The 12,772-nt window shown below is 45.4% G+C and overlaps 1 protein-coding gene across 5 annotated transcripts in view; it reads right to left on the bottom strand.

Moving 5' to 3' along the window:
• DNAH10 (dynein axonemal heavy chain 10) overlaps positions 1–12,772 on the bottom strand; it is a 148,206-nt gene that overhangs the window by 49,288 nt on the left and 86,146 nt on the right. For all 5 annotated transcript variants that reach the window (XM_082418126.1, XM_082418127.1, XM_082418130.1 and 2 more), the window contains 7 exons: positions 11,512–11,647; positions 8,699–8,821; positions 7,134–7,268; positions 6,604–6,820; positions 4,055–4,174; positions 2,846–2,991; positions 450–602 (listed from right to left, as the gene is read on the bottom strand). In XM_082418126.1, the coding sequence (XP_082274252.1) occupies positions 450–602; positions 2,846–2,991; positions 4,055–4,174; positions 6,604–6,820; positions 7,134–7,268; positions 8,699–8,821; positions 11,512–11,647 (1,030 nt within the window). The remainder of the gene's footprint in view (positions 1–449; positions 603–2,845; positions 2,992–4,054; positions 4,175–6,603; positions 6,821–7,133; positions 7,269–8,698; positions 8,822–11,511; positions 11,648–12,772) is intronic.

Raw genomic sequence — 12,772 nt, 5'->3', positions numbered from 1 at the left:
TAAGAAAACTTTGCACCTCTCAGGCTCTGGCCCCAGAAACACATCCATTGTGCAGGCGAAAGTTCCCTTTCCTTGGTAAATCCAGAGGAATCCTGAGGAAGTGCCTGCCCTCATGCTTCCCATGTAAATGGGGCTGAGAGCAGCATTCCTACCTGAAGTACAGCTCATTTGGAAATCTCTCGCTCAAACATATGTTGAATGTAGTTCAGAGGCTGCCTTGCTACCTACTTCCTTCCTTTGAGAAACTACAGAACACAATCTAAGGAAAGGGTCTCTCTGGTTAAGAAGACACTTCCTGTCACATTGTCCCTTCAGCTGGCTCCTCGTAACCTGGGCCCTGCAGACATTGTGCAGAATAAAGACAGGCGTTCTCACACTCACCCACTCCACGCACACACACGGCCACAAACACAGCACACTGCCCCGCCCCCGCCGTTAACCCCACCAACCTTTGGCATGTTCATGTCATCCATGAACACCAGGAGGCGTTTCCCCATGGGTGGGCCGTACGTGTCTTTGGTTCGTTTTTCCACGTTGGCTTCTAAATTTCTTTGGATATCCATGGACGTGGTGCGGGAGGAGAAACTGACCATTAACACAATCTGAAACAGAAGATTATTCCAAAAGGTGGCCTTTTTTTTCACGGTGCCTGCAGGGAATGTTTGATCGTAAGCTAGCATCTATTTTGCAAATTCGTTGGTATCTGAACTAACCTTTTTATAACCCAATGTGAGTCGGAACTTCATTCTATTTTTTAGCGCTAAAGCAAGAATTCCTCTTTCCTTTTGGCAGGTTGTATGAAGCAATAACTGGTTGCCAGGTGTGACAATGCGGACTGGGTGGGGGGCTTGGCTCCGCACAGTTCTAACCAGGTGACCTCAGAGCCGTCACTTAACCTTTCAGAGCCTCGTTTTTCTCATCTGAAAGATGATTTTAACGACATCTTCTTGGACTACTTCATAGAGTGACTTTATCGTGTGAGATGAAATACACCAAGGTGTTTTCAAAATGACAAAGCAATATCCAAACATAAGTTACTATCATGCCTGCTACATCTTAATAAATAAGTCAAAGACAGCATGAACAATCACTGGTTAGTCCTTGGAAGTAACCACGGAGAGAAAGGTGAGGGAGGTCCCCCGATCCCTGTGCGGGGCGCACATCCTCACGCACTCGTACTTGGGGCTTCTCCCCTGCCCCTTCTTAGAGCGATGGGTGAGAGTTCACTGATCAGTGGCTCCGACACTTAATTACGCATCAGAACCAACTGGAGGGCAGCCTGATGGGGCCCCATCCTCAGAGTTTCCGATTCAGTAGGTCCCAGTGGTTTAAGCAAGTTTTCAGGTGATGCTTATGCCGTGGGTCCAGGGACCGCACTTTCAGAACCGCTGCCTTAGATAACACCCTTCTACAAGGTGTCCACAAGCGCAGGTGCACCTGAGCTGAACATCTGAAGGTGAGTGTGCTTCTCTTTGTCATGAACATATCCAGATATGTCTTGTTGGGCTGATAAGCACCGGCTGCTGAGTCCCGGTGGGGAGGGTCACGGCGGGGGTGGGGGGGCTTCTGAACACGGGTTCCCTTTGCTCCATTAACTGGTAGGTCCTTCTGGCTGTAAACATCCTTCGTGTGCCCTCCACAATGGCATCCTCAGAGCTAAATAAACCATGCTTGCACGTGCTGGTATGTGAGTGACCTTGACCATCCATTCGTGGGCAGTGCATCCCAGCCCCGCCCACATCCCTTACGTGCCCATCGCAAAGCCGGGCTGACCACTCCCCAGCCCAGAGGGCCACGTGGCTTCCCAGAGCCTCTTTGCTACTGCAGGCACCAGCCTAAGGGAGAGTCAGAGGAAAGCAGTGGGGAACTGTCTCCCCTCTGAGGTTCCAGAAGCCCAGAACAGGAATTTGGAGCTTAAATGACGGGCAACATTAACAAGGAACTGAGTCAGTGTGAGGACTGGGGACAAATATATGACAGCTGGAGAGCCTGAAAATCACAGGTAGCTTCTTGGAGGAGATAAGAGTCTTTACATGGTTATTAAACATAAAGTAGAACTTGTTTAAAGCCAAGAGAGTTGCAATGGTGAGCAGGTGGGCCATGCAGGACCACTGTGAGTACACGGAAAGGAGAAATGCCACCCTCCTTCATAACATCTCGGTGCACCTGGCACATTCTGCACGATAGGGTTTCATGTACTCATTTTCGCGTTTGTCTCCCCTCCTAACAAGATCGGGCCTTAACAGCCTTGTTCACTGTCGTTTGCCCTGGGGCACCCAGACCCTCCCACATTTTGACACGTGGCTGGAGGAAGGAGGGGAGAAACCACAAAATGGTGACGAGGAATGTGAGTGCCAGCCTCCAGACGACTCCCAAGCACCCTCACCTCCAGGCACCCACACCGTGTAGCCCCCTCCCACGCTGTATCAGGGTGGGCCACGGTGGTTTCTGTGTGACCCACAGAATGTGGCAGAAGCGATGGTGTGTGGTTTCCTGGGTCATAGGAAGCATTGCAGCATCTGCTTTGCTATGCTGTACATTCATTCTGGGGGGAACCAGCTACCATGTCAAGAGGACACCAGCAGCCCTTGGAGAGCCCCACATGGTGGGGAACTGAGGCCAACCATTTCGGAAGAGGGTCCTCCAGCCACAGTCAAGCCTTCAGATGACCACAGCCCTGGTGGGGCTTGCAATCTCATGAGAGAGCCTGGGCTAGAACCACCCAGCTAACCCACTCCCAGATTCCTGACCTGCAGAAACTGACACAGTGTTTGTTGTATGAGCTCCTTTGTGTTGGGGTAACTTGTTACGCGGCAATAGATAACAGATACAAATAATGACTTACATTAGTCTCTTCGTTCAGGTTTTTAAGAAAGTTCTGGGTAGTGGCTGTCTTGGAGGTGCCAGATTCACCAACCAAAAGAACAGGTTGCCTAATCTTAACCATTTGTTCCAGCGTCCAGGTAGTACGGGTTGTATCCACCGTATGAACTAAAGAATATATGAAGAACAGACGCATCACAGAAATGCCAACAAGGTGTGCATTGGGCAACCTGGAGTTTCACAGGATCCCATAAATCCCATAAAAAGCATCAGCAAAAACCCAAGAGGTGACCTTGAAAACGTATATATGGGTGAAATCATCTTAGGAGAACCTCAGCACCCCAACCATTATTTTTAATAGCTTTATGGAGGTATAACCCACATACCATAAAATTCACTCCAATTTTAAGTGTATAATTTGATGAGTTTCGTGCATTTCTACAGCTGCGTCATCATCACCATATCCAGGTGTAGAACACCCAAACTGTTTTAATATCCAATTCTGATTTATACTCAGGATATTAAAAACTCAGCTTCTCCACTGCATATGTCACTCACTTATCACTTATCAGGATTTGGTTTCCTGACCAACAACTTCCTCTGAAGAGAGCATAAAGCCTCAAAGTCAGGTCTGGCTTACTCCGGCATTGGCAATTTTTAATCCTGATTGGTTCCTGAGAAAATACGTACACCCCACTCTAAAAGAACTCTATACAAACCAAAATCAGATATTCATTTTGTGAAATGCTTCAGCCTCTATGTTATCCAAATAGCCAGAGGTGTGCACGTAAAATACGACTCAATACACAACGCCCACGGTACGCGACTTCTCAAGGCAGCATCTCTTACAAAACGCTGCCTTGTTCATTCCTCTTTCACTCCTTCCTTCATCCCTCCCCACGCCCAGCCAGCTCTATGGGGCAGAAGGCAGCCTGTGCAAAGCAATGGGAAGCAGACCAGCACCCTACCTCTTGCCCCGACCTGTCAGGATCCGCCTGCCCAGGGAAAGAGTTGAGAGGCACAGACATCTGAAGATGCCCACAGCCAGCAGCACATAAAAGGAACCCAAAGTGCCGCCCTCTTGGAAAAGCCCATGGCTCACGTTCCTCAGTTTCTCCCAACCGGCACTCCGGGTGAGACTCAGAGTACCACAGGGACCTCAGGATCCTTTCCCCTTCCTCACAGAATGAGAACCATACACGCCTAAACCGAGGGTTTGGTTCTCACTTACCCAGGATGTCAATAAATTTCCTCTCACGGGAATGAACATACTCTGGAACTAATTTATTCCATGGTATCCATTTCTTCTGTGTGGGATCAAAATGAAAGTCAAACAAGGTTGGAAGGTGACCTGTAACAAACAGTGGTCTGTTTCACTTCGATCGTGGACATGGAAATACAGAATCAGCTTTGGCACATGCTTGAAATGAACTAATGCTATTTGCTCCCTGGACAGAAACTTAATTGAATAGATAGATAAGGATGGATGGATAGATGGATGGATGGATGGATGGATGGGTAGATAGAGATATGGGTAGATAGAGATAGATAAAAATGGATGGATGGATAAAGATAGATAGATAGATAGATAGATTTAAATATAACTGGGCTAGGGAACCCAGGAAAAGGCTCAGAAGGGAGGGGATTGGAAGTCAGAGCTGTGGACATGGTGAAAAGTCTCATGAAGAGTGAAAAGAGGGTCTAGGACCAAATCCTGATGTGAGGGAGGGGCAGAGGAAGGGGACTCAACAAAGGAGACTTTGAAGGCATGGCCAGGATGGAGCAGGATGGAGGAAGAACGTTTCAAGAAGGCAGAAAGTGGTACCATGTCCGATGCTGGGACAAGGTCGGGGAAGCAAAGACCAGAAGGGGGTCACCAGATCCGGCAACGAGAAGGCAGTGCATGTGCAGTTTGCGAGGAGCAGTTTGGGTAGAGATGTCTAAGAGCCGGTGGGATGGTATTGGTAGAGAGGGACAGATGGAAAATACAGGAGAAAGAGGAGAAAACCAGTGAAGCCAGGAGCCTGGTGAGGAGGGTGGGGGTAGACCTCAAAGCACAGGGCGGGTCCAGCTGGGAGCTGGTCTCCTCTCCCCTGAGAAAGGAGACAGGAGAAGATGGGGGCTGGAAAAATTCCTATCTGACGGTGTCCATTTTTCCTGTTGAAGGAAGAAGGAAGGTCACCTGCAGAGAGAGGGGAGAGGGCCATGTGGAGATTTGGAGAAAAAGGGAGAGGAACTGCCCCTGTGGGGACAGGATAGGGAGTTCAAGTTCAAGACTGAATTTATGGAGGTGCCAGGCTTCGTGGTTGTGTGATTGTCTCAGTATCCCTCAGCCCCTGGAGAGGCAGAGAAAGCAGGCTTGGGTTTTCTCAGAGAGATTCGACAGAAGGGCAATTAGGCAAGAGGGGTTGAAGCGATAGGGCGGCAGAAAAGGATTCAGAGGGTTCAGAAGGTGGTAGGAAGAATGGTGGGGGGTGGGGGACAGTCCCCACGAGGCCAACTGGGATCACGTGTGGCAGGAATCACAGAAGCCGACTGTGAAGCAGGGAGTGGGAGGTATGCATTTATGAAGCAGACAGAAGAGTGCCAGGTGTTATGAGCTAGGATGAGGTCAAGGGACACGGATCCTGGAGCTGAGTGCAGAAGGCATCTGGAAGGGGGTTGTCTACACGGCCATTCAAGTCCCCAAGATGACAGCAAACTAGGGAGAAAGACCAGACCAGGACCAGCATCGTCTCTGATGGCAGCAGCACGTAGCCGGCGTGGTAGGCATAGCTGGGAAGCACCCCCCGCAGCCTGCCACCAAAGGAGACTCAGGGCCCCAAGAAAGTACGAGCAAACTACTCCCCAAAAGACCATAGACTTTTTTTATTGGGGTATAGTTGTTTTACAATGTTGTTTTAGTTGCTACTGTACAGCGAAGTGAAGTAGAGTTCCCTGTGCTACACAGCAGGTTCTCATTAGTTACCTATTTCATACATATTAGTGTATATATGTCAGTCCCAATCTCCCAATTCATCCCATCCCCCGCTTTCCTCCCTTGGTGTCTGAACAAAGACCAAAGACTTTTACAACATCTTTTATTTGCTCAATGACTCTCCACTAGAAAGACCTACGATCATTTTACTTTGAGCTTTAAAAAGAACAGCCCAGGTAATGATTATAGAATACAACTTAGGTCTCCCTGCCAAGCCATATTCAAATGTCATTAAGAGACAGACAAAGAAGGATCCTAGTGTTAGCTATAGTTCTTGGAGAATGCCACATTTTCATCATATATGGTTCTTTGAGGATGCACATTTTTCATGCAAACAGTTAAACCTTAATATAATGATTTCCTATGAATGATCCGCAAATCCACACATGATTGTCTACTGTGCAAATACTCAGGAATAGAGCAGATGAATTAAGCTGTGGAACTTTAGAGAGAGAAAAAAAAAGAGAGAAGCCCAAAGGAGAAGAAATTCAAAGGCAAGCACAATGTGAAAATTTTAAAGAGCTTAAACAGAGTGAAGGAAGCAAGCGCCTAAGCTAGGGGGGAAAAGGTTAGACTCAGCAAAAAAGGCCATCCAAGGGAGCTGGGCTCTGCTATAGCAGTTCACGCATTTGAACGTCTCCTGAGGGTACCACTGGGTGCTCTGACCATTGCACATTTCTCTACAGAAGCAAACAATCTGGAAAACCCATACAGGCATACATATGGAAAAGCAAGGTCACGTCCTCTTAAAAACCTAACCAAAAACATTCTGAGTAGGAAAACAAGCTACCTTTGGTTCCTACCTGGCAGTTCCCCAGGGTTGGCCCAAACCCCTTCCGTATCAGCAGTAGGCAAAGAAGCGATGCGTTTAATACATTCATCAAATTTAGCTCTTCCATCCTCGAGCAGGGAAGCACCCAGAGAGCAGTACAGAGCCTCTAAGAAGTAGCACTCCAGAAGATCAGGGTCCTCGATTTCTCCCTCTAGTAACGAATCCAGCATCTTGGTTAACTGGGTTACCTGGTTCACAGGAAAACATCTGGGTCAGTCCATATATTCCACACACCCCCACCAGGGTCAGTTCTGGTCATAAATCCCGGGATCCCAGATCCCAAAGCGGTGGGAACTGTATGACCCGCCATATTGGTTTCAACAGGTGGAGCCCAGTATCTTGTCTTGCACAGGACCACAAAAGGAAGTATTGTGTCTTCCTTGTCAGTAGCTGGCAATGTTAGAACTTACCCATCCGGCATCTTTGCTCCCCTTGAAAGCCCACTGGGGAGTCCATCTTTAGGGAAGAATTTCTTTTTTGCCAACAAAGATCCTTACTTACCATATTTAGGTTTGTCTGCGGAACTATTGTCTTCAGCTTCTCTCCTTGCCTTCCATCCACTATTCCTTCCACTATCACATCAATGAGATAGGGTACATATTTCTCAAACAGACTCTGTAAATCACCTTGATCCACCTATAAAAGAGCAGAATTTCAAAGCATTTTCAAGGGTTCCTTTATTTAAATGGAAGTTCGTGGGAAGCTTTGCTTGTAAGAAGAGGGGGTGAGAGGGAACTTCCCTGGTGGTCCAGTGGCTAAGACTCCACGCTCCCAATGCAGGGGGCCCGGGTTCGATCCCTGGTCAGGGAACTAGATCCCACATGCCACAACTAAGAGTTCGCATGCCACAACTAAAGATCCCGCGTGCCACAACTAAGACCCGCCTGGCGCAACCAAATAAATAAATAAATATTTTTTTAAAAAAGAGGGGGTGAGAAATATTTTCTGATGAATGAGAAATTTGGCAGGTGAGTAAACTCTGATAACTCATATATTTGTAGAGAAATTTGTCCTTTATAATGCTCTTCCATCTCATCATGAAGCCTTTGATTTCACTGACCTGGGAGGGAGGTGCCATAAAAGGTCCCATTTGATAGAAAAAGTGCTGGTTATCTTAGAGTTCAAATGACATGGCCACAGTCATTGAGCAAAGAGTGCAAAGCAGTGGAAGGTCCTTCTCCCTACCAAGGCATTGATGACCACCAGGGATTGCATGGTGGTCATCCCCCATTTGACAGTGTGCCTCAAATGGTCCCATAATGTTTCCCTTGGTCTTCTTTGGGGTAATTATGTCCTAGTTCCAATTCACCATCAGCCTAGTGGTCCTTCTAGAGATGCATCCTGTGTGGTCATGGTGTCCCAGGTGTGGTCAAGCCACAACGTTCACATGACTGTCACATCTATCTCTGCAGCTCTCAGTGAAGCCTACCATTAAGACAATACACATTTTTGAGCAGCCATGTGATACGTCACAGGGTTTGAGGTCAACTGAAACCATCAGATCTCAATTCCATGACAAACTAGGTCCTTCACACACTGTATTCATCAAACTGAGCAAAGCAGGAGGAGCTGGGCACCTAATAGAGACAAGTCTCCCAACTCCTGGGCTTGGCTGGATAAGGGGTTGCCAACTACAACGCATAAGCCAAATCTGGCCTGCCACCTGTTTTTGTAAATAAAGTTTTATTGATACATTGCTATGCCCATTCATGTACTGTGGCTGCTTTCATACCACAGTGGCGGGGTTGAGTAGTTGGAAAAGAAACCATATGGCCCACAAAGCCTAAACTATTTACTCTCTACTCTTTCACAGAAAAAATTTGTCGCCCCCTGGTCTAGACTATCAAAATCACTACCTATCCCACCTGCTGTGAATTATCTGGAAATCTAATAAGGGTGTCTTCCATGTTTTTATCCAACTTATTGATAACATTAAGTGCTCAAGATCCTGGGCAGGTCAAGGTCAAAGTCATGGCCTTCAACAACAAACATCCCTCTGAGTTATGTTTATCCAACTAGCCACCAATACTAGTAACTGGTAAGTTCATTTTGGGAATAATTTTCACCTTGTTTTGTATTTGATTAACCCATTTTTTCCAGTATGGTTGATATTTCAAGTTTTTAGGATCGACATAAACCATTCCACATCGAGACACAGTCGCAGGGGAGGCATACTGTAAATCTCCAACCTGGAAAAATAAACAAAATCAGTGTTTTCTACAGCTATAGACAACTGGAATACATGTTTTAAAGCCGTTGCTTGTACAGAGTTTTTACAAATGCATAAAACCCAAGTCATACCCCAGTTAACACAGCTTTTATGAGGTTTCTAATTGAACACTTAGGTTTATCATGGGAAGATTATGCTTCTCTGATGTAGCACTTTTTAAGTTTCTTTTACCATAAAATTAATATGAAAATTAACATGCTGTAGAATATCTGACCAAAATTAAAAAGTATAAAGAAGAAAATAAGTTATCCAAAATCCCACCACCAAGAAACAAACACTGTTTTGGAGTGTTTTCCTTTCAGTCTTTTTTCTTTATTTTTTATAACATAATTGAGATCAGGGAATATGAAACTTAATAAGTATGCATCTAACAGCAATATTAACACACCAGTCTCTCTTTATCTGAAAAAAAGACACAGTTCAGTCAGTCAATAAAATAATGATATGCACAAATACTCATACATTGACAAATTTTGCAGGCCAAGTTAGGAATGGTATTAGCATTAAGCTAGAGTGAAAGCAAGTCTCAGGACCACAGCTGTGAAACAGGTTCAGAGGATATGATAGAAAGTTTGAAAAATGAAGATAAGATAAAGGCAAATAGTGAGAGAGAGAGAGAGAGAAAAAAAAAAAAGGCAACAATAAACTCCAGCCAAAAAAATGGCTCTAAAAGAAAGTAAATGTATCACAGTTCCTGGATTTCTTGCTTCGCTAGCAAGTATATCACAGTATACTAGTTGGCTCTACAGTAAATATTTCCTTATTCATAATGATGTAAATATGTTTACTGGTTTAACTGACTTAGCAGTATAGTATCCTATGGAGGGGAGGTGGGCTGATGGTATAAAAGATGAACCCTCACTTTCATAGCAGTCAGTCAACAGATAATGTGTAACCTTGATAAAGGAAGAAATAGCACACGAAGTGGGTTCCTTTAGACACTAGAGTAACCATCAGAAGAAACAACTCAAGTGTGAAATGTAGTTACCTCTGGGATACAGTAAGGAGGGATGAGGGCAGCAGGTAGAGAACAGAGTTGTACTCATCATAAATTCTTCTGCATTGTTAGGGTTTTCTTCAATCATCTACATTTATAACTATTTTAATAAACATTTTAGTCTACAAATAACAAATGCAGGAGAGGGAGTGGAGAAAAGGGAACCCTCCTACACCGTTGGTGGGAATGTAAGTTGGTGCAGCCACTGTGAAGAACAGTATGGAGTTTCCTTAAAAAAACTAAAAATAGAGCTACCATATGATCCAGCAATCCCACTCCTAGGCATATATCTGGACAAAACTATAATTCAAAAAGATACATGTACCCCAGTGTTCATTGCAGCACTATTTACAATGGCCAAGACATGGAAACAACCTAAATTTCCATCGACAGATGTATGGATAAAGAAGATGTGGTACATATATACAATGGAATACTACTCAGCCATGAAAAAGAATGAAATAATGCCATTTGCAGCAACATGGATGGACCTAGAGATTATCATACTAAGTGAAGTAGGTCAGAAAGAGAAAGACAAATACCATATGATACCGCTTATATGTGGAATCTAAAATATGACACAAGTGAACTTATTTACGAAACAGAAACACACTCACAGACATAGAGAAGAGACTTGTGGTTGCCAAGGGGAAGGGGGATGGGGGAGGGATGGATTGGGAGTTTGGGATTAGCAGATGCAAACTATTATATATAGGAGGGATAAATAACAAGGTCCCACTGTATAGCACAGGGAACTATATTCAGTATCCTGTGATAAACCATAATGGAAAAGAATATGAAAAAGAATGTATATAAATGTATAACTGAATCACTCTGCTGTACAGCAGAAATCAACACAACATTGTAAATCAACTGTACCTCAATAAAATAAATTTCTTAAAAAATAAATTTTAGGGACTTCCTTGGTGGTACAGTGGTTAAGAATCCGCCTGCCAATGAAGGGGACACGGGTTCGATCCCTGGTCCAGGAAGATCCCACATGCAGTGGAGCAACTAAGCCCGTGCGCCACAACTACTGAGCCCGTGTACCACAACTACTGAAGCCTGCACGCCTAGAGCCCCTGCTCCGCAACAAGAGAAGCCACCACAATGAGAAGCCCGCGCACCGCAACGAAGAGTAGCCCCCTCTCACCGCAACTAGAGAAAGCCCACGTGTGGCAATGAAGACCCGAAGCAGCCAAAAATAAATTTAAAAAATTAAAAGTTAAAAAATAAACATTTTAAATTTTAATTAAAAGAAAGACGTATCTGAAATCTTTTTTTTTTTTTTTCGCCACACCCCTGTCGGCCTGCGGCCGCCTGGAGTCTTTTTTTTTTTTTATAAATTTATTTATTTATTTTTGGCTGTGTTGGGTCTTCGTTTCTGTGCAAGGGCTTTCTCCAGTTGTGGCAAGCGGGGGCCACTCTTCATCGCTGTGCGCGGGCCTCTCACTGTCGCGGCCTCTCCCGTTGCAGAGCACAGGCTCCAGACGCGCCAGCTCAGTAGTTGTGGCTCATGGGCCTAGCCGCTCCACGGCATGTGGGATCTTCCCGGACCGGGGCACGAACCCGTGTCCCCTGCATTGGCAGGCGGATTCCTAACCACTGCGCCACCAGGGAAGCCCCTGAAATCATTTTTCATCACTACTTGCCTCGAAGAGCAGGGCACAGTGTGCTTGAAGCCGAATACGCTCACCATTGGCCAACGTCAGCAGCTTGTTGTCGTCCATCACAGAATTCATGTTCTCCACCCACAGAGCGTCCACATCGCCGTCAAATAAAATATACCTGCGGCAACCAGAGAAACGTGAGCCATGTAAGGCTTCCAATTACGGAACTTGGTGTAACCTCCTTGTTCATGTTGAACGTCTTTTCCCAGGGTTTTCTTTTTTAAAGATTTTTTTTTTTTTTTGATGGGGACCATTTTTAAAGTCTTTATTGAATTTGTTACAATATTGCTTCTGTCTTATGCTTCGGTTTTTCAGCCACGAGCCATGTGGGATCTTAGCTCCCCGACCAGGGATCGAACCCGCGCCCCCTGCATTGGAAGGCGAAGTCTTAACCACTGGACCGCCAGGGGAGTCCCCCAGGGTTTTCTAACCAGGATCTGAGATAGAGCACCCTACTTGGTCCAGAGGTTTGACCCAATAAAATAATAATAATAATATAGATTAATCAACTAATTAATTAATTAATTATATATATATAAACTATTTGAGTTAGTCACCAACATTTAAGAATCAGGAAACCTGACCCAACAATCCGGATTCCCTGCTTCCCTGGCAAACAGGAAGGTCTGACAGTACAGACCTGCATTCCCGCATGGGAACAACGCGCTGCTGCTGGTAGTAGCTGCCCATGAAGACAAAGTGCCCCAGTCCACCTCATTCTTTTCTTAAATCTGAGCATCAGCTGCTATTTATCACTGGTTTGGACACCTAGTCCTCTTATGGTCAAGTTAAAAGGATTTCATATATCCATGTGTACTGGATTGAATGGTGGCCCCCATAAGATAGGTCTATCCAGAACCTGTGAGTGTGACCTTATTTGGAAAAAAGGTCTTCGCAGATATAATTCAGGTAAGGATCTTGAGATGAGATCATCCTGGATTATCCAACAACAAGTATCCTTACATCGGGGGAAGCCGCATGAAGACGGAGGCAGAGATTGGAGGGATGTGGCCATAAGCCAAGCAATGCCTGGGGTCACTAAAGCTGTCAAAGGCAAGGGAGGACCTTCCTCTAGAGTCTCCAGAGGCAGTGCTGCCCCATCTTTATTTCAGACTTCTGGCCTCCAGAAAGGATGAAGAATAAATTTCTGGGTTTTTTTTTTAGCCACCCAGTTAATGGTAATTTGTTACAGAGGCCCTGCAGAAGCTAATACACCATGTAACTTGGCCCATTTCACTCCCTG

Source organism: Balaenoptera physalus (assembly GCF_965194825.1).
Source record: "Balaenoptera physalus genome assembly, chromosome: 12".
Classification (NCBI taxonomy): Eukaryota; Metazoa; Chordata; class Mammalia; order Artiodactyla; family Balaenopteridae; genus Balaenoptera; species Balaenoptera physalus.
Note: the sequence above shows the minus strand (reverse complement) of the source record. Positions and strands in the feature narration are given on the sequence as shown.